Source organism: Bombina bombina, chromosome 1 (genome assembly GCF_027579735.1).
Source record: "Bombina bombina isolate aBomBom1 chromosome 1, aBomBom1.pri, whole genome shotgun sequence".
Taxonomy (NCBI): Eukaryota; Metazoa; Chordata; class Amphibia; order Anura; family Bombinatoridae; genus Bombina; species Bombina bombina.
Window position 1 is genome coordinate 802,575,852 of NC_069499.1, and position 20,916 is coordinate 802,596,767.

At 41.0% G+C, this 20,916-nt stretch overlaps 1 protein-coding gene across 1 annotated transcript in view; it reads left to right on the top strand.

Annotated features, from left to right (window-relative positions):
* GAS8 (growth arrest specific 8) overlaps positions 1-20,916 on the top strand; it is a 317,780-nt gene that overhangs the window by 295,924 nt on the left and 940 nt on the right. The window contains exon 9 of the mRNA XM_053699372.1: positions 20,378-20,587. Within this exon, the coding sequence (XP_053555347.1) occupies positions 20,378-20,587 (210 nt within the window). The remainder of the gene's footprint in view (positions 1-20,377; positions 20,588-20,916) is intronic.

Here is a 20,916-nt window from a genome sequence, read left to right on the forward strand (position 1 = left end):
GTTCGATGTAATCATCCAATGAGATTTTGACCACAAATGCAAACATAAACAAACACGCCCATTTCAGACGTAACACTGACGTAAGTTTATAAGCTGTTCACTCATAAAGACTGAATGAATGAAATCGAGCAGATCTATCATATTCTTTAATATTACCGACTAAAGCAAGCTGCTGACTAATGCCAAAAGGGCGAGACTGCACGCCGACTTACACTATTATGTACTTATATGTACCATTCCTTATATCTGGGAATGAATAAGACTGACAGCAACTCGGCAAAATATCAGTCTCCCGGTACAACGTTATTGCGAAAGGGACATGTTAATATGATCTATCTGCCCACGATAAACGGTCATATCTGATAGTGACTGCTTCATGCTTTCCATTGATGTGTCAGACATTAAGCTAAGCTCAATAGCGTAACATATGTTCGATGTAATCATCCAATGAGATCTGCACCACAAATGCTAATATAAACAAATACGCCCATTTCAGACGTAGCTCTACGTTTGGAACCACTACCCCCTACCGTACCCTATCACCAGTCACTTTGGTGATTGACACTCACATGAGCCAATGAAAATGTAGCTTTGGCAATTAGGCATACCCGTTCAAACATCGGAGGAGAGTCTTAAAGACTCATAAATATAACATTTTGCAGCGGCTCCACACCCCTCTGAGGAAGCGTTTTTTGTGAAACGTACGTCAGGGGTCCTCTGGGATAAGCTCTGTCTTTCCCCTTTTTTTAACTTGCTCACCTTTGTTGGTCTGGTATAATGCAGCTTTAATAATTGGTAAAAAAAAATTAAACTTAATCTAGCCCTCGGATTGTAAGGGCTTAGCCTATATCTATAATTTTTGCTGCCAGATACCTTTGATACTGATCTCAGACTAATTTAAAAATCACAGCTCAACTTAGGTGCAGTGTTTTTAACTCTTAGCTTTTGCTAAATGTATGTGTGGTTAAAATTTGACTTTAATAAACTTTAGTGTATGAATGGAGAAATATATTTTTTCTAACTAAAAACTATCTAGCTCTGATTTTGCGAGGGCATTGGTGGAATTTTCCTCACAGATTTAAGTTACCTATTCTTACTTGTAAGTCTATTTACAATTACTTGTTAGTTGTATCTTGCTCTTAACTTTAAATCCGTGGCAGGAGGTATCAGTGGCTAGGAGATTATAAAACTCAAATCGGGCCATTTGCCCTTAACCACTGAATCTCTTGTGTATAATATACTCTGCCCTACCCCCACCTTCTCTCACTTTAAACATGATCCAAGAAGGTCAGTACATGACCACAGTGGACTTAAAGGATGCCTACCTTCACATACCGATTCACAAAGATCATCATCGGTTTCTAAGGTTTGCCTTTCTAGACAGGCATTACCAATTTGTAGCTCTTCCCTTCGGGTTGGCTACAGCCCCGAGAATCTTTACAAAGGTTCTGGGCTCACTTCTGGCGGTTCTAAGACCGCGAGGCATAGCGGTGGCTCCGTATCTAGACGACAAGCTTTCAAGTTGCCAAGTCTCATACAGAGATAGTTCTGGCATTTCTGAGGTCGCACGGGTGGAAAGTGAACGAGGAAAAGAGTTCTCTATCCCTACTCACAAGAGTCTCCTTCTTAGGGACTCTTATAGATTCTGTAGAAATGAAAATTTACTTGACGGAGTCCAGGTTATCAAAACTTCTAAATGCTTGCCGTGTTCTTCACTCCATTCCGCGCCCTTCGGTAGCTCAGTGTATGGAGGTAATCGGCTTAATGGTAGCGGCAATGGACATAGTGCCATTTGCGCTCCTTCATCTCAGACTGCTGCAATTATGCATGCTGAGTCAGTGGAATGGGGATTACACAGATTTGTCCCCTCTGCTAATCTGGATCAAGAGACCAGAGATTCTCTTCTCTGGTGGTTGTCTCGGGTACACCTGACCAAGGGTATGACCTTTCGCAAGCAAGATTGGACAATTGTAACAACATATGCCAGCCTTCTAGGTTGGGGTGCAGTCTGGAATTCCCTTAAGGCACAGGAGGAGAAACTCCTTCCAATAAATATTCTGGAGTTAAGAGCGATATTCAATGCTCTTCTGGCCTGGCCTCAGTTAGCAACACTGAGGTTCATCAGATTTCAGTCGGACAACATCACGACTGTGGCTTACATCAACCATCAAGGGGGAACCAGGAGTTCCCTAGCGATGTTAGAAGTCTCAAAAATAATTCGCTGGGCAGAGTACCACTCTTGCCACCTGTCAGCAATCCATATCCCAGGCGTGGAGAACTGGGAGGCGGATTTTCTAAGTCATCAGACTTTCCATCCGGGGGAGTGGGAACTCCATCCGGAGGTGTTTGCTCAGTTGATTCATCGTTGGGACAAACCAGAGTTGGATCTCATGGCGTCTCGCCAGAACGCCAAGCTTCCTTGTTACGGATCCAGGTCCAGGGACCCAGAAGCGACGCTGATAGATGCTCTAGCAGCGCCTTGGTTCTTCAACCTGGCTTATGTGTTTCCACCGTTTCCTCTGCTCCCTCGACTGATTGCCAAAATCAAACAGGAGAGAGCATCAGTGATTCTGATAGCACCTGCGTGGCCACGCAGGACTTGGTATGCAGACCTAGTGGACATGTCATCCTTTCCACCATGGACTCTGCCTCTAAGACAGGACCTTCTGATACAAGGTCCTTTCAATCATCCAAATCTAATTTCTCTGAGACTGACTGCATGGAGATTGAACGCTTGATTCTATCAAAGTGTGGCTTCTCCGAGTCAGTCATTGATACTTTAATACAGGCACGAAAGCCTGTTACCAGGAAAATCTACCACAAGATATGGAGTAAATATCTTTATTGGTGTGAATCCAAGAATTACTCATGGAGTAAGGTTAGGATTCCTAGAATATTGTCTTTTCTCCAAGAGGGCTTGGACAAAGGATTAGACAGATTTCTGCTCTGTCTATTCTTTTGCACAAGCGTCTGGCAGAGGTTCCAGATGTCCAGGCATTTTGCCAGGCTTTGGTTAGAATTAAGCCTGTGTTTAAACCTGTTGCTCCCCCGTGGAGCTTAAACTTGGTTCTTAAGGTTCTTCAAGGAGTTCCGTTTGAACCCCTTCATTCCATTGATATTAAACTTTTATCTTGGAAAGTTCTGTTTTTGATGGCTATTTCCTCGGCTCGGAGAGTCTCTGAGCTATCTGCCTTACAATGTGATTCTCCTTATCTGATTTTTCATGCAGATAAGGTAGTTCTGCGTACCAAACCTGGGTTTTTACCTAAGGTGGTTTCTAGCAAGAATATCAATCAAGAGATTGTTGTTCCATCGTTGTGCCCTAATCCTTCTTCAAGGAAGGAACGTCTTTTACATAATCTGGACGTAGTCCGTGCCTTGAAGTTTTACTTACAAGCTACTAAGGATTTTTGTCAAACATATTCCCTGTTTGTCGTTTACTCTGGACAGAGGAGAGGTCAAAAAGCTTCGGCAACCTCTCTTTCCTTTTGGCTTCGGAGCGTAATACGCCTAGCCTATGAGACTGCTGGACAGCAGCCCCCTGAAAGGATTACAGCTCATTCTACTAGAGCTGTGGCTTCCACCTGGGCCTTCAAAAATGAGGCCTCTGTTGAACAGATTTGCAAGGCTGCGACTTGGTCTTCGCTTCACACTTTTTCAAAATTTTACAAATTTGATACTTTTGCTTCTTCGGAGGCTGTGTTTGGGAGAAAGGTTCTTCAAGCAGTGGTTCCTTCCGCTTAATCCTGCCTTTTCCCTCCCAGCATCCGTGTACTTTAGCTTTGGTATTGGTATCCCACAAGTAATGGATGATCCGTGGACTGGATACACTTAACAAGAGAAAACATAATTTATGCTTACCTGATAAATTTATTTCTCTTGTAGTGTATCCAGTCCACGGCCCGCTCTGTCCTTTTAAGGCAGGTCTAAATTTTAATTAAACTACAGTCACCACTGCACCCTATGGTTTCTCCTTTCTCTGTTTGTTTTCGGTCGAATGACTGGATATGACAGCTAGGGGAGGAGCTATATAGCAGCTCTGCTGTGGGTGATCCTCTTGCAACTTCCTGTTGGGAAGGAGAATATCCCCACAAGTAATGGATGATCCGTGGACTGGATACACTACAAGAGAAATAAATTTATCAGGTAAGCATAAATTATGTTTTTTGCTCAGCTTTGAAAATATTGTCTACAGTTGTGAATCTCTTTGATTGGGGTTCAGTCTGGGGTCCAGGAGAGCACAGGAATTTTTTGTTTTCTCAGGAGGAAAGGTTACTTAAAATATTTTGGAAGTCAGAGCAACCTTCAGGCCCCTTCAGAGCTGACCTCTTCTGAAAAGAGAACCTTATCCGAGTTTTCAATCAGACAATGTTTCAGCTGTAACTTTTATCAATAATCAAGGGGGTCTTGCAGTTTCTTCGCTATAAAGGAAGTCTCAAAGTTTTTTGATTTGGACAAAAAAAAATCTGTATAATTTTCTATATTTAGCATTTATCATTCCCAGGGGGAAGACTGGGAAGCAGATTTCCTCAGTTGGCAATCACTTCTACAAGAATGATCTCTCCATCAAGTAGGTTTTAACTAGAATGTGGAACAATTAGGTTCCCAGAGTTATTTTTTTTTATTTCCAAGAGTCATAGGTTGGATTGAATAGAATATTCTTCAGTAATTCTGATTGCTCCTGCCAGGCCTTGCAGAACATGGTTTGATAATCTATTCCAGACATCCAGCTTGCTACATGGTCTTTCAATTTTGCATGAATTAATGTCTCAAGGTCCCTTTTATCATCAAGATTTCAAGTCTCTCATCTAGAAGGCTTAAAGATTAAATACCTCATTTTAAAACAAAAAAAGGTTTCTTTGATGCTGAAATGATCACGTTATTTCAGGCCAGAAAGCCTGTTACAAGTACAGTTTATCTAAAGATTTTTAAAGTTGTTTCTTTCCTGGTGTGAAAAACATGGTTTAGCTGACATTCTCTTAGAATTCCAAGAATCCTTCTTTTTGCAAGTCAGTTTAGTTTAAGACTTATTTGTTAACTCTTTAAAGAGTCATATTTCTGATTTTTCTGTTTCATTCTACAGGAAATTCTATGTGTCCTGACATCAAAGCTTTCTTCTGCCTTACTCAGGATATATCCAATGTTTAATCCAATTTTTCCTCTTTGGAAAATTATTTTGATTTTCTATAAGCTTTACAGGTTTCTCCTTTTGAACCTGCATGCTTTGGAAATTGTCTTCTGTCTTCAAAGTTTTCTTTTTTGTTTTTGTTACATTTCAGAATAGCATCTGCCCGAAGGCTTTCTGAATTTTTTTGCTTATTCTTGCCAGCTTCCTTATCTTGCGTTTTAAGATAAGACGGTTTTAAGTTTAGATTTTTTTTTTTTGTGTAACTTCATTTAGTTGAAATGTTTTTTATTAATAGATATTGTTCCACGTACACAGTAATGTTACAATAAATATGCATACAATATGTTTCTAGCCTTTAGCATCTCTGTTTGTCCAGCAAAAGGAAAAAGTCTTGATGCTTATAAGCATCTCCCTGGGCAAGATAAAAGGCGTTTAGGCAAGGTGGGAGTGATCAAGAAGATACTGTCCTTATCACCACTTCGTGGCATTTTTACTGTTGTGAAAGTTCCTGAAATCTGCTATCCGCAGTCTTCAAACACAAGCCCCTAGTAAGGGTGAACTCCCCCATCCTCAGAATGTATGCAAGCTCACATATTTGTGAGAACCAAAAAATACGTTGATTTAAAGACAACATTCAATTTCTTTTTTTTAACAATAAACTAATACTTTTAAATGAACTTAAAATAAACTTTAACGTTTCCCGTCGAGCAGTGGGAATGCATCTGTTAAATCCCTGATGTATTTATATGATCTCCATTTAATGTCAAGCAAAAATTGAGAAAGTTGAGTCCCAAGAGCATTATGTAAATAAAACGTAGATTTATTGAATCCATTAAAAAGAGCAGTAGCAAGCTCTGAGTCAGCAGTAGAACCATTTAATGTCTACCTACTAGAAGTCTGAGAGATTATTGTAAAGTTGTGTGCTGTTTTGCTATTTCTTTTCTAGCGATTGCTTCCTATCTTTATTCATTATCCAGTGCACCCAAATCTTTTGAAAATGTTCCAAGGTGCCTTGTGACCAGGAGGCAGATTCTGACATGGTATAAATACTATTAATCTTATTAGTTACCTCTGACCATGAAGGGGAGCCTCTTTTCCAGTACCTGGCAATACACATTCTTGTACCTGTGCATAGGATTCCAATGAATGTGTTAGTGGCAGAGTTAAAGGACCTCTTGGGTACATGTAAAAGAGCTTGGGATGCTGACAACAAGATAGATTGATCTAGGATTACACTTAACATGCTTGATAACTTGCCCCATATCGGTTTTATCTTTGGGCATTCCCACCACATGTGCATATAGTCTCCAATGTTTGCACAGCCTCTATAGCAAAGCCTGCTCCGCTGGGGAGAATAGTGTGAGGTTTTTAATGGTGTGAGGTACCACCTAAAGGAGGTTTTAATAGAATTTTCTATAAGGTCTGCTCCTATCAATCCTTCACTAGCTCTGGAAAAGATATGTGGCCATCTAATGAAGAGCAATGTGGATGCCTGCTGCAAAGAAATCACAACCGCCACAAAGAGAGCAAGTAAAACGACTTTATTTCAAGTCAAAAGTATGGACAAGGTACACAAAAGCTCGGGAGAGAGCCAGAAAGGATAAGAACGTGGCCATCTATCTCTGCTAAATGTCTCACACAAGTCTCGTTCCCAATTCTCGTGGAGTGTCGTTTTTGTGTTATCTTTAGCTTTTTGTATAGCTAGATAAAGTTGTGTAGTAATTTTTTTATTTCTAGCAGATGTTGCACTAAGTCATTCCAGAGTAGTGTATGGAGGTGTTGTGTTGTCCTTATTATATCTAGTTATGGCATTAGAGATCTGAAGGTAAAGAAACAAGTGCAAAGTATTGGGTTGTATTTTATCCCTTAACTGAATGTATGTCATCATCTTACCCCTGTTTTATAACCCTTTGTTTTCCCATTTACTAATAAGTCTTTGAGAGTCTGGGGGAAGCAAAGCTCCCACTGACATTATTGAGGTGGTTTTGGGTATTAGTTTTAGTGACCTAGTAAGAGATCTCCATAATTATTTGGATTCCTCCGTAACCTGTAGTTTATATAGTAGTTTATTTGTTTTGGTTATAGGATCCCATATGATATCTGAAGGCTTATGTAGTCCCGCTATATCGGCTTTGATTGTAGTCCAAGTGATTCCTTGGTAGTTTTTACTTAGTAATGTGGTTTGTGCCAACCTAGCAGCTTGGTAGTAATCCAGCAGATTGGGTACTCCTAGCCCTCCTATCTGTTTATGCTGTTTTAGAATGTGGGAGGCTATCCGAGCTGTGTTGGCTCCTCGTAAGAACCTAATTAGTTCAGCTTGCAGATCTCTCAACTCATTCTGTGATATGCTAATTGGTAGTGCTCTAAAAAGATGTAGTAACCTCAGCAGAATGTTCATCTTTATAGCCAACAATCGGCCATACCAAGAAAAGCTACCTTTTCTCAACTTTCCTACATCCCTTCTTATTGCTTTAAAAAATGGTGTGTAATTTGCCCTGTATAGGCCTTCTGGTGTATCTGTTATATTAATTCCCAGATATTTTATATAGTTCTTGGCCCATGTGAAATCAAAATTGGTTTCTATCAGCTTTTGGGTATGTGACAGCAATGTCAGTAAGAGGGCTTCACATTTATCTGGGTTAATTTTAAAGCCCGAGATTCTTGAGAAATCCTCCAGCAATTGGTACAGATTAGGAAGGGATACAAGGGGTTTTGTCAATGTGAGTAGAATGTCGTCCGCAAACAGTGTTAACTTGTATTCTCCCCTATTTAATGTGACCCCAGTGATATCAACTGAATTTCTGATGCAGGAGGCTAAAGGTTCTATATAAAGGGCGAATAAAAGTGGAGACAATGGTAAACCCTGATGGGTTCCATTTAAATTTTTTATAGGTCTAGACTGATATCCTGCAGCTCTAATTGTCGCAGTCGGGACCAAATACAAGTTTTTTTTGTTTGTTTTTTGTGTAAGGATTTCAAACATGTATTTCCAGTCTACCCTATTAAACGCATTTTCTGCATCCAGTGATAGAAGCAGAGAAGGCGTTTTAGTCCCTGCCAAATATTCCACCAGAGAAACTATGCGCCTTACATTATCTGGAGCTTCCCGTTCTTTTCTTTTTGTTGACTATACCTTCTAGAGGTACCTGAATGACAGAATGGTCCGACCACACACATGCGTGAATGGTGGAGGCAAGCAGATTGGGGCTCAGTAGTTGGCTAATATATATGTAATCCAATTTGGAATAGATTTCTCCAACATTGGTGTGTCCGGTCCACGGCGTCATCCTTACTTGTGGGAATATCTCTTCCCAAACAGGAAATGGCAAAGAGTCCCAGCAAAGCTGTCCATATAGTCCCTCCTAGGCTCCGCCCACCCCAGTCATTCTCTTTGCCGTTGCACAGGCAACATCTCCACGGAGATGGTTAAGAGTATGTGGTGTTTAGTTGTAGTTTTTTAATTCTACTATCAAGAGTTTGTTATTTTAAAATAGTGCTGGTATGTACTATTTACTCTGAAACAGAAAAAGATGAAGAGTTCTGTTTGTGAGAGGAAGATGATTTTAGCAGACAGTAACTAAAATCGTTTGCTGTTTCCACATAGGACTGTTGAGATGAAGTAACTTCAGTTGGGGGAAACAGCAGACTTTTCTGCTTAAGGTATGACTAGCCATATTTCTAACAAGACTGTGTAATGCTGGAAGGCTGTCATTTTCCCTCATGGGGACCGGTAAGCCATTTTCTTAGTCTCAAACAGAATAAAGGGCTTAATATGGGCTATAAAACTGGTAGACACTTTTATGGGCAAAATCGGTTGCTTTATTTGGGCATTTTATACATGTTTATGCTTGTAATTCACACTTATAAGCTTGGGGAACGTTTTTTAACGTCAGGCACTGTGTTAGACACCTTTCCAGTCAGGAAGGGCCTTCCCAGTTGTAGGCTGAGCCTCATTTTCGCGCCATTACTGCGCAGTTACTTTTGAGAGCAAGACATGCAGATGCATGTGTGAGGATCTGAAAGTAGTTGGAAAAGTTCCTAGAAGGCTTCATCTGGTATCGTATTCCCCCCTGGGTTTGGTAAAGTCGCAGCAAAGGCTGTAGCTGGGACTGTAGAGGGGTTAAAACTGTAACCGGCTCCGGTTTCTTTATTTTAAGGGTTAAAGCTAAATTGGTGTGCAATACTTTGAATGCTTTAAGACACTGTGGTGAAAATTTGGTAAATTTTGAACAATTCCTTCATACTTTTTCACATATTCAGTAATAAAGTGTGCACTGTTTAAAATTTAAAGAGACAGTAACGGTTTTGTGTTAAAACGGTTTTTGTACTTTTTTGACAAGTTTAAGCCTGTTTAACATGTCTGCACCTTCAGATAAGCTATGTTCTATATGTTTGAAGATCAATGTGTGTCCCCCTTCAAAACTGTGTGATAATTGTGCCATAGCGTCCAAACAAAGTAAGTACAGTATTGCCACAGATAGTAAAGTTGCCCAAGATGATTCATCAGATGAAGGGAGTAGACATAGTTCTACATCATCTCCTTCTGTGTCTACACCAGTTTTGCCCACGCAGGAGGCCCCTAGTACTTCTAGCGCGCCAATGCTTATTACTATGCAACAATTAACGGCAGTAATGGATAACTCCATAGCAAATATTTTATCCAAAATGCCTGCATATCAGAGAAAGCGTGATTGCTCTGTTTTAAACACTGTAGAGCAGGAGGGCGCTGATGATAATTGCTCTGTCATACCCTCACACCAATCTGAAGGGGTCATGAGGGAGGTTTTGTCGGATGGGGAAATTTCAGATTTAGATAAAATTTCTCAACAAGCAGAACCTGATGTTGTGACATTTAAATTTAAATTAGAGCATCTCCGCGCACTGCTTAAGGAGGTGTTATCTACTCTGGATGCTTGTGACAACCTGGTCATTCCAGAAAAATTATGCAAGATGGACAAGTTCCTAGAGGTTCCGGTGCACCCTGACGCTTTTCCTATACCCAAGCGGGTGGCGGATATAGTGAATAAGGAGTGGGAGAAGCCCGGCATACCTTTTGTCCCCCCTCCTATATTTAAGAAATTATTTCCTATGGTCGACCCCAGAAAGGACTTATGGCAGACAGTCCCTAAGGTCGAGGGGGCAGTTTCTACTTTAAACAAGCGCACTACTATTCCTATCGAGGATAATTGTGCTTTCAAAGATCCTATGGATAAAAAATTGGAGGGTTTGCTTAAAAAGATTTTTGTACAGCAAGGTTACCTCCTGCAACCCATTTCGTGCATTGTTCCTGTCACTACAGCAGCGTGGTTCTGGTTCGAGGAACTAGAAAAGTCGCTCAGTAGAGAGACTCCGTATGAGGAGGTTATGGACAGAGTTCACGCACTCAAGTTGGCTAATTCTTTTATTTTAGATGCCACTTTGCAACTAGCTAGATTAGCGGCGAAAAATTCAGGGTTTGCAATTGTGGCGCGCAGAGCGCTTTGGCTAAAGTCTTGGTCAGCGGATGTATCTTCCAAGACAAAATTGCTTAATATCCCTTTCAAGGGTAAGACTCTCTTTGGGCCAGAATTGAAAGAGATTATTTCAGACATCACTGGGGGAAAGGGCCATGCCCTCCCACAAGATAGGCCTTTCAAAGCCAAGAATAAGTCTAATTTTCGTTCCTTTCACAATTTCAGGAACGGACCGGCCTCTAACTCTGCATCCTCTAAACAAGAGGGTAATGCCTCTCAAACCAAACCAGCCTGGAAACCGACGCAAGGCTGGAACAAGGGTAAGCAGGCCAAGAAGCCTGCTGCTGCTAACAAAACAGCATGAAGGAGTAGCCCCCGATCCGGGACCGAATCTAGTAGGGGGCAGACTCTCTCTCTTTGCTCAGGCTTGGGCAAGAGATGTTCAGGATCCCTGGACACTAGAAATAGTTTCTCAGGGTTATCTTCTGGAATTCAAGGAACTACCCCCAAGGGGAAGGTTCCACATGTCTCACTTATCCTCAAACCAAATAAAGAGACAGGCATTCTTACATTGTGTAGAAGACCTGTTAAAGATGGGAGTGATACACCCAGTTCCAACGGCGGAACAAGGAATGGGATTTTACTCAAATCTGTTTGTAGTTCCCAAAAAAGAGGGAACTTTCAGACCAATTCTGGATTTAAAGATCCTAAACAAATTTCTCAGAGTACCATCGTTCAAAATGGAAACCATTCGAACGATTCTACCCACAATCCAGGAAGGTCAATTTATGACTACCGTGGATCTAAAGGATGCGTATCTACATATTCCTATCCACAAAGAACATCATCAGTTCCTAAGGTTCGCCTTTCTGGACAAACATTACCAGTTTGTGGCCCTCCCATTCGGGTTAGCCACTGCTCCAAGAATTTTCACAAAGGTACTCGGATCCCTTCTAGCGGTTCTAAGACCAAGGGGCATTGCAGTAGTACCGTACTTGGACGACATTCTAATACAAGCGTCGTCTCTTTCAAAGGCAAAGGCTCACACAGACATCGTTCTGGCCTTTCTCAGATCTCACGGATGGAAGGTGAACATAGAAAAAAGTTCCCTGTCTCCGTCGACAAGAGTTCCCTTCTTGGGAACAATAATAGATTCTTTAGAAATGAGGATTTTCCTGACAGAAGTCAGAAAGTCAAAACTTCTAAACGCTTGTCAAGTTCTTCATTCTATTCCTCGTCCTTCCGTAGCTCAGTGCATGGAAGTAGTAGGATTGATGGTTGCAGCAATGGACATAGTTCTTTTTGCGCGAATTCATCTAAGACCATTACAACTGTGCATGCTGAAACAGTGGAATGGAGACTATACAGACTTGTCTCCAGTGATTCAAGTAGATCAGAAGACCAGAGACTCACTCCGTTGGTGGCTAACCCTGGACCACCTGTCCCAGGGAATGAGCTTCCGCAGACCAGAGTGGGTCATCGTCACGACCGACGCCAGTCTAGTGGGCTGGGGCGCGGTCTGGGAATCCCTGAAAGCTCAGGGACTGTGGTCTCGGGAAGAGTCTCTTCTCCCGATAAACATTCTGGAACTGAGAGCGATATTCAATGCTCTCAGGGCTTGGCCTCAACTAGCAAAGGCCAGATTCATAAGATTCCAATCAGACAACATGACGACTGTTGCTTATATCAATCATCAGGGGGGAACAAGGAGTTCCCTGGCGATGAAAGAAGTGACCAAAATAATAAAATGGGCAGAGGATCACTCCTGCCACCTATCTGCGATCCACATCCCAGGTGTGGAAAACTGGGAGGCGGATTATCTGAGTCGTCAGACATTCCATCCGGGGGAGTGGGAACTCCACCCGGAGATCTTTGCCCAGTTGACTCAATTATGGGGCATTCCAGATATGGATCTGATGGTGTCTCGTCAGAACTTCAAGGTTCCTTGCTACGGGTCCAGATCCAGGGATCCCAAGGTGACTCTAGTGGATGCACTAGTAGCGCCTTGGACCTTCAACCTAGCCTATGGGTTTCCACCGTTTCCTCTCATTCCCAGGCTGGTAGCCAGGATCAAGCAGGAGAGGGCCTCGGTGATCTTGATAGCTCCTGCGTGGCCACGCAGGACTTGGTATGCAGACCTGGTGAATATGTCATCGGTGCCACCATGGAAGCTACCTTTGAGACAGGATCTTCTTGTACAGGGTCCATTCGAACATCCAAATCTGGTCTCCCTCCAGCTGACGGCTTGGAAATTGAACGCTTGATTCTATCAAAGCGTGGGTTTTCAGATTCGGTGATAGATACTCTAGTTCAAGCCAGAAAACCGGTAACTTGAAAAATTTACCATAAAATATGGAAAAGATATATCTGCTGGTGTGAATCCAAGGGATTCTTATGGAATAAGATCAAAATCCCTAAGATCCTTTCCTTTCTACAAGAGGGTTTGGATAAAGGATTATCAGCGAGTTCTCTAAAGGGACAGATTTCTGCTTTATCTGTCTTATTACACAAACGACTGGCAGCTGTGCCATATGTTCAAGCATTTGTTCAGGCTCTGGTTAGGATCAAGCCTGTTTACAGACCTTTGACTCCTTCCTGGAGTTTAAATCTAGTTCTTTCAGTTCTTCAAGGGGTTCTGTTTGAACCTCTACATTCCATAGATATTAAGTTGTTATCTTGGAAAGTTTTGTTTTTGGTTGCTATTTCTTCTGCTAGAAGAGTTTCTGAGTTATCTGCTCTGCAGTGTTCTCCGCCCTATCTGATGTTCCATGCAGATAAGGTTGTTTTGCGTACTAAGCCTGGTTTTCTTCCAAAGGTTGTTTCTAACAAGAATATTAACCAGGAGATAGTTGTTCCTTCTTTGTGTCCGAATCCAGTTTGAAAGAAGGAACGTTTGTTACACAATTTAGACGTAGTCCGTGCTCTAAACTTCTATTTAGAAGCTACAAAAGAGTTCAGACAAACTTCTTCTCTGTTTGTCGTCTATTCTGGTAAAAGGAGAGGTCAAAAAGCGACTTCTACCTCTCTTTCCTTTTGGCTTAAAAGCATCATCCGATTGGCTTACGAGACTGCCGGACGGCAGCCTCCAGAAAGAATCACAGCTCACTTCACTAGGGCTGTGGCTTCCACATGGGCCTTCAAGAACGAGGCTTCTGTTGATCAGATATGTAAGGCAGCGACTTGGTCTTCACTGCACACTTTTGCCAAATTTTACAAATTTGATACTTTTGCTTCTTTAGAGGCTATTTTTGGGAGAAAGGTTTCGCAAGCCGTGGTGCCTTCTGTTTAGGTAACCTGATTTGCTCCCTCCCTTCATCCGTGTCCTAAAGCTTTGGTATTGGTTCCCACAAGTAAGGATGACGCCGTGGACCGGACACACCAATGTTGGAGAAAACAGAATTTATGCTTACCTGATAAATTACTTTCTCCAACGGTGTGTCCGGTCCACGGCCCGCCCTGGTTTTTTTAATCAGGTTTGATTAATTATTTTCTCTAACTACAGTCACCACGGCACCCTATAGTTTCTCCTGTTTTTTTTCCCTCCTGTCCGTCGGTCGAATGACTGGGGTGGGCGGAGCCTAGGAGGGACTATATGGACAGCTTTGCTGGGACTCTTTGCCATTTCCTGTTGGGGAAGAGATATTCCCACAAGTAAGGATGACGCCTTGGACCGGACACACCGTTGGAGAAAGTAATTTATCAGGTAAGCATAAATTCTGGTTTTTTGAGCGGGGGAGTAATAAGTGTGGTCTGTTGTAATACCATATAGTGTTGTCCAAGAATCAATGACATTATGGGGCTCTAAGAAATCTTTAATAGACTTGGATATGGTGTTATATCTCATTTGTTTGTTTATGAGTTTTAGTGGTGTATCCGCCTTGTGTGTCTTCAGGTTGATAGTAAAATCTCCTGCAAGTATAACTCTTGTTTGCGACCATTGTGTCAGTAAATATGATAGTTGATTAATAAAGATATGTTGTTGTTCGTTGGAGGCGTAAACATTGCACAATGTAATCTGTTTGTCTAGTAAATTCCCTCTTATTATAAGATATCTGCCTTCCTTGTCTTTTATCACTTCCTCCACCGTAAAATTGAGTGAATTGTGTATGAGTATAGAAACTCCTCTTTTTTTATCATTAGTGGAATGAAAGTGTTGTGTAAAATGTTTACTCCAATATTTGGGAATTTGTTGGTGTGTGAAGTGGGTTTCCTGTAGGAAAATAATATTAGCTTTCAGGTTACTATATTGAGTGATCGCAGTTCTGCGCTTGCTATCTGTGTTCAGGCATCTCACGTTATGTGAAATGATTCTTAAATTGGATGACATTTATAGCTACCCCTCCTCCTGTCCACCTGTACCTGGATGCTCCCTCAGCCTACACTCCATGTTTGTTTTTCATGTCTCTCATGCTCGATTCTCTTGTGGAGAAACTTTCTTCCCCACTGCTCGACAGTAAATAAACCAAAAAATAAACAACATTATATAACAACATAACATGCAAACATCTTTAATACTCATATCTATTGCGTTGAATTTGCAGTATTTTCAGATTCCTCTTTATTAATAAATTTAGAATAGTGAAAGGGGGTAAAGTTCACAAATTCTAGGTTTAAATTATGTGCATGGATAGTAAATGAACCAATTAAATCTCATATTTGCTATATATGGCATCTATCTCATTACTCTCACTTGCATGCATCATATGTAAATTGGGTAACATTCTCAGATTTATATTAACTAGCAACTCCCGTGTAAAGTCATTCCTAAATACTTATACAAATATACTCATCTGCTACAAGTCTCTCTTCCAGTCATGCTGTGTTTTGCCATATCTGTGTAGACAGCGTTGTCTGTAGAGTGGGAGTTTGTATGTCTAGTCAGAGATTAGTGTCTCTTCTTGTAGGTAAAAAAAGGACCTCAAGAGTTGGGGGATGAATTCTTCAGGTATTTTGTTCTTCTTGGATACTCTTGACCATCGTTCTTTTTGAGATGATCCTCTCTGTTGTAGAGGTTGGCGTTTCCTGTTTTCTTGCGTACTGTTGGGTAACTCTGGGCAGTCCAGTCTGAGATATTGTCATACCTCTGGGATCTCCTGCTTCTGTTTGAGTGTTATAGTTCTGCCCTCGTGATGTATATGGAGCGCAAATGGGAATCCCCACCTATAATGTATCTGATTTTTCAGCATCAGTTGTGTCAATTGGCACAGAGCAGAACGTTTCTGTAGTGTTTTGAGACATAAGTCCTGGTAGAATTGTATAATTGACTCTTTAAACTTAAAAGTCGGGTTTTTCCTGGCCACTGTCATAATTTCTTCCTTCTCCTGGAAGCGGAACAGTTTGGTTATAATATCTCTCGGTGGTTCTCCTTCCTTCGGCTTTGCTCTCAAGGCTCTATGAGCTCTTTCCATTTGAAACTTTCCTTCTTCAGTTGTGCCTGTGACTACTTGAAATAAATGCAGCAGATAGTCGTTTAATTTTGTCATGGAGATCGACTCAGGGATCCCCTTTAGACGTATATTGCATCTCCTACTACTGTTTTCTTAATCTTCCATTTTCTCATGGATTTCTGTGATTTCTTGGTGTTGAGTGGTTAGTTGATGCGTGAGTGTAGTTATGTCTTCCTCCATAGACTCTTCTTTCTCCTCCAATGTTTCTACTCTTGATCCTAGGTTCAGTATATACTGCTTAATTTCAGCTAGACTGTTTGTGACTGTGTTTTGGAGAGAGTCAATCTATTCCCACATCTTGTCAAAATTTATAGCTACAGGGAGTGCAGAATTATTAGGCACATGAGTATTTTGACCACATCATCCTCTTTATGCATGTTGTCTTAGTCCAAGCTGTATAGGCTCGAAAGCCTACTACCAATTAAGCATATTAGGTGATGTGCATCTCTGTAATGAGAAGGGGTGTGGTCTAATGACATCAACACCCTATATCAGGTGTGCATAATTATTAGGCAACTTCCTTTCCTTTGGCAAAATGGGTCAAAAGAAGGACTTGACAGGCTCAGAAAAGTAAAAAATAGTGAGAAATCTTGCAGAGGGATGCAGCACTCTTAAAATTGCAAAGCTTCTGAAGCGTGATCATCGAACAATCAAGCGTTTCATTCAAAATAGTCAACAGGGTCGCAAGAAGCGTGTGGAAAAACCAAGGCGCAAAATAACTGCCCATGAACTGAGAAAAGTCAAGCGTGCAGCTGCCAAGATGCCACTTGCCACCAGTTTGGCCATATTTCAGAGCTGCAACATCACTGGAGTGCCCAAAAGCACAAGGTGTGCAATACTCAGAGACATGGCCAAGGTAAGAAAGGCTGAAAGACGACCACCACTGAACAAGACACACAAGCTGAAACGTCAAGACTGGGCCAAGAAATATCTCAAGACTGATTTTTCTAAGGTTTTATGGACTGATGAAATGAGAGTGAGTCTTGATGGGCCAGATGGATGGGCCCGTGGCTGGATTGGTAAAGGGCAGAGAGCTCCAGTCCGACTCAGACGCCAGCAAGGTGGAGGTGGAGTACTGGTTTGGGCTGGTATTATCAAAGATGAGCTTGTGGGGCCTTTTCGGGTTGAGGATGGAGTCGAGCTCTACTCCCAGTCCTACTGTCAGTTTCTGGAAGACACCTTCTTCAAGCAGTGGTACAGGAAGAAGTCTGCATCCTTCAAGAAAAACATGATTTTCATGCAGGACAATGCTCCATCACACGCGTCCAAGTACTCCACAGCGTGGCTGGCAAGAAAGGGTATAAAAGAAGAAAATCTAATGACATGGCCTCCTTGTTCACCTGATCTGAACCCCATTGAGAACCTGTGGTTCATCATCAAATGTGAGATTTACAAGGAGGGAAAACAGTACACCTCTCTGAACAGTGTCTGAGAGGCTGTGGTTGCTGCTGCACGCAATGTTGATGGTGAACAGATCAAAACACTGACAGAATCCATGGATCGCAGGCTTTTGAGTGTCCTTGCAAAGAAAGGTGGCTATATTGGTCACTGATTTGTTTTTGTTTTGTTTTTGAATGTCAGAAATGTATATTTGTGAATGTTGAGATGTTATATTGGTTTCACTGGTAAAAATAAATAATTGAAATGGGTATATATTTGTTTTTTGTTAAGTTGCCTAATAATTATGCACAGTAATAGTCACCTGCACACACAGATATCCCCCTAAAATAGCTATAACTAAAAACAAACTAAAAACTACTTCCAAAACTATTCAGCTTTGATATTAATGAGTTTTTTGGGTTCATTGAGAACATGGTTGTTGTTCAATAATAAAATTAATCCTCAAAAATACAACTTGCCTAATAATTCTGCACTCCCTGTATATCTTGCTTAGATACCAGATTCCTGAGGTCTCCTTTTGTTACAGGCGTACTATTCCTTTTCGGGGAGTGAGTTTCTGTGTCCGTGTCCATTTCCTCCTCGGGTACTGAGCTCTCTGTTTCTTTAGTTTTCTCTCCCTTAGAGGATTTGAGAAAGATATTAGCAGTTATAGGCTTGACTGATGGCATTAATTTATTTTGTCTTCTGGCCGACATGTTATTTTATGTGGGGAGTGCAAAAGGGCGCCTTCGCTGCCCCAGTATTCCAGATGGACCCTTCTAGTATCTTCTCAGTCAGCTCTATATAGGTCCACAGTAGTAGCACACTGCTTCCCACCCCCCCCAGTAAATATGAATTATTCTTGGGCCCTTCCTCAGATTATCTAATCTTCCCTGTGATGTATCTTTTCACTCTAAACTTATTAAGTAATCTCTTCTTATGCGGGTGTATATGTCTGCCACAGCCATAAAATCCTAAAGGTTCTGCAACAGTTTTTATAGTAAGCATATACTACGTATTTCTGTCTGACGTTTGCGGTTATTTAGTTCAAATCCTCTTTTTTGATTTTTTTTCTAGCTTGCTCCCAAAGTGTGTGTGTGTGTGTTTTTTTTATTTTTTAGTCATGTCTCTTGTAGCATTGTTTCCCTTTCATATAAGGTTCTGTAGCTGCATTTTACAGCCCTTATCTTGCTCTTATGGCTGCCCACGTGGCTGTGAGGCTTCTATGACCCCCTATGTCTGTTCCACTGTTGTGTGCATATAACGGGTTAGTTGTGTACCAGAGATTATGTCCTCTGTCATCAGGAGATGGTGTCCGGTAGTCTTTAGCCTTTCAGGCTTATTTTTCCTCCATTTGCTGTACCGGTAATTCTGGGCCTCCTCCTTGCTGTTTGTATAGCTGCCCTTACTACCGTTCACATTTTCACATGTGCGGTCGTTTTCTTAGACTATCTCCTCTGTGAGGGAGCTTCTATCCCAATTTATTCCAGTTCTATTTGCCTCCCAGTGCTATTGATCCACTTTCTTTTAGTATTGCACACAGAGCTTACAGCTTAAGCATCCGTCGCCATGTTCGTCCAGGCTCCGCCTCGTAACTTCATTTAGGAGATTGACCATCTCCTTGTCCTAATCCAAATAATTAATTTGATGGTCTCTTACTTATTTTAGATATTGTAAGAGCATTAGAATTTGACTTTTAAATTACAAAGGTTTTTATATAATCATTTAGTTTGTTTGCTTTTTGGTCCACGTAAAGGTCAGAGGGATTAATCTGTTTGAGTTTTTTTACTAAATCAGTTAATTACCAAGGCTTTCTTGGAGGTCTTTTTCAAAAAGCATTATTTCCCTTTTTTTCCAGATCAGTTTCTTCTTCTTGGATTTTTAAGAATGAGGCTTATATTGAACAAAATTGCAAGGGAGCAACATATTTTTTCTATATTCTATCACTTTGATGTGTTTGGTAGGAAAGCCCTTTAGGTAGCAGTGCCTGGTAATTAGGTGCCTGCCTTAAAAAAGATGTTTGTCCCACCCAATTACTCATGGACGCCACAGCTTGGGTATTAGTTCCCAGAAGTAATGGCTCGTGGACACTCCCCACCTTATGAAAGAAAACAAAATGTATGCATACCTGATAAATTAATTTCTTTAGTGGAGAGTCCATGAGACCTGCTCAATTTTATAATTTACATAATTTTTCTGGCAACAGTTCTTGTTTGCACCTCTTTTTTTCCCTGCTTGGTCCTTTTTGGCCTTTCTACTTCTCCTTTCTTGGCTATATGTCAGACTGGAATACCAGAGAGATGGTAGGGATTAATACTCTTAGTGCTTTGGGAATCTTTGCCTCCTCTTAGTGGTTAAGAGTTGAATCCCAGGAGTAGTGGCTCGTGGACTACCAACACCATAAAATTAATTTATCAGGTAAGCAAAATCAAAAATACTGCAGAGCACGGGTAAAAAAAAATGTATCCAAGTTTATTTATATATGAAGCATGAAAAAAAAAGAATATCATTAAAAACACTTGCAAGTGTAGTAATAGGTATGACATGTTTTGGCTTGTGCCATCCTCAGAAACCTAAATCATAAATCACACCACTTCACATTTATATCGAACATCTCTTTCTGATAGCTGCTAAAGACATCATGTGATGCAACATTTGTCTGCATATATTTCAACCTCTTATATAACTCACAAATTAATAGAGCAATCCATAAGGGCTAGATTACAAGTGGAGTGCTACATTATTGCTCTCCCGCAAATGGGCACATTTTACCAGTTGCAGGAGCGAAATTATTAACCAGCCATTACAAGTTTAGAACATTATCCTGGGCTCTTCTGGTTAATTTTCATACCAACTATGAAAAAAATGTGCAAACCACAAGCAATAAAGGTGTTAAAGATCTACTTTAGGTGTGAAATTTGTCATCTTATTTGTGTATACAGTGTTTTGACAATTTTTGTTTTGCACAGGTGCAAGGGGAGCGTAATGATTTGTATCAAAAGTTCACAACCGCAATCCAAGAAGTTCAGCAAAAAAGTGGCTTCAAGAACTTGCTGCTGGAGAAGAAACTAATGGCTCTAGGAGAAACCCTAGAGAAGAAAGAGGCGCAGCTTAATGAAGTGCTTGCAGCCTCCAACCTAGACCCAACCGCACTTACAGTAGTCACGCGGAAACTGGAGGTAAAAAGACATAAATGACAATCTATCTGGCTAGTTGTGGGATGTATATGTGCTATCAATCACCTTTTAAATCATATTTACTCTGCATTTAGACAAGCAATACAAACAGATACAGTATTTAATACGTTTATCAGATTAATGTGGATTTCTTTTTAGGAAATATGCAGTGGAGCGTCAGTAGGTTTAGATTACAGGATTCATTATACAGAGGTTCAATCATCTTCTAAACATGAAGCTCTCAAGTACATTTTGCAATCAGCTTCTTAGCTAACAGAATGTCATTAGATTAAAATATTTTGTATTTTTAAACACTAATGAACTGTGTCTTT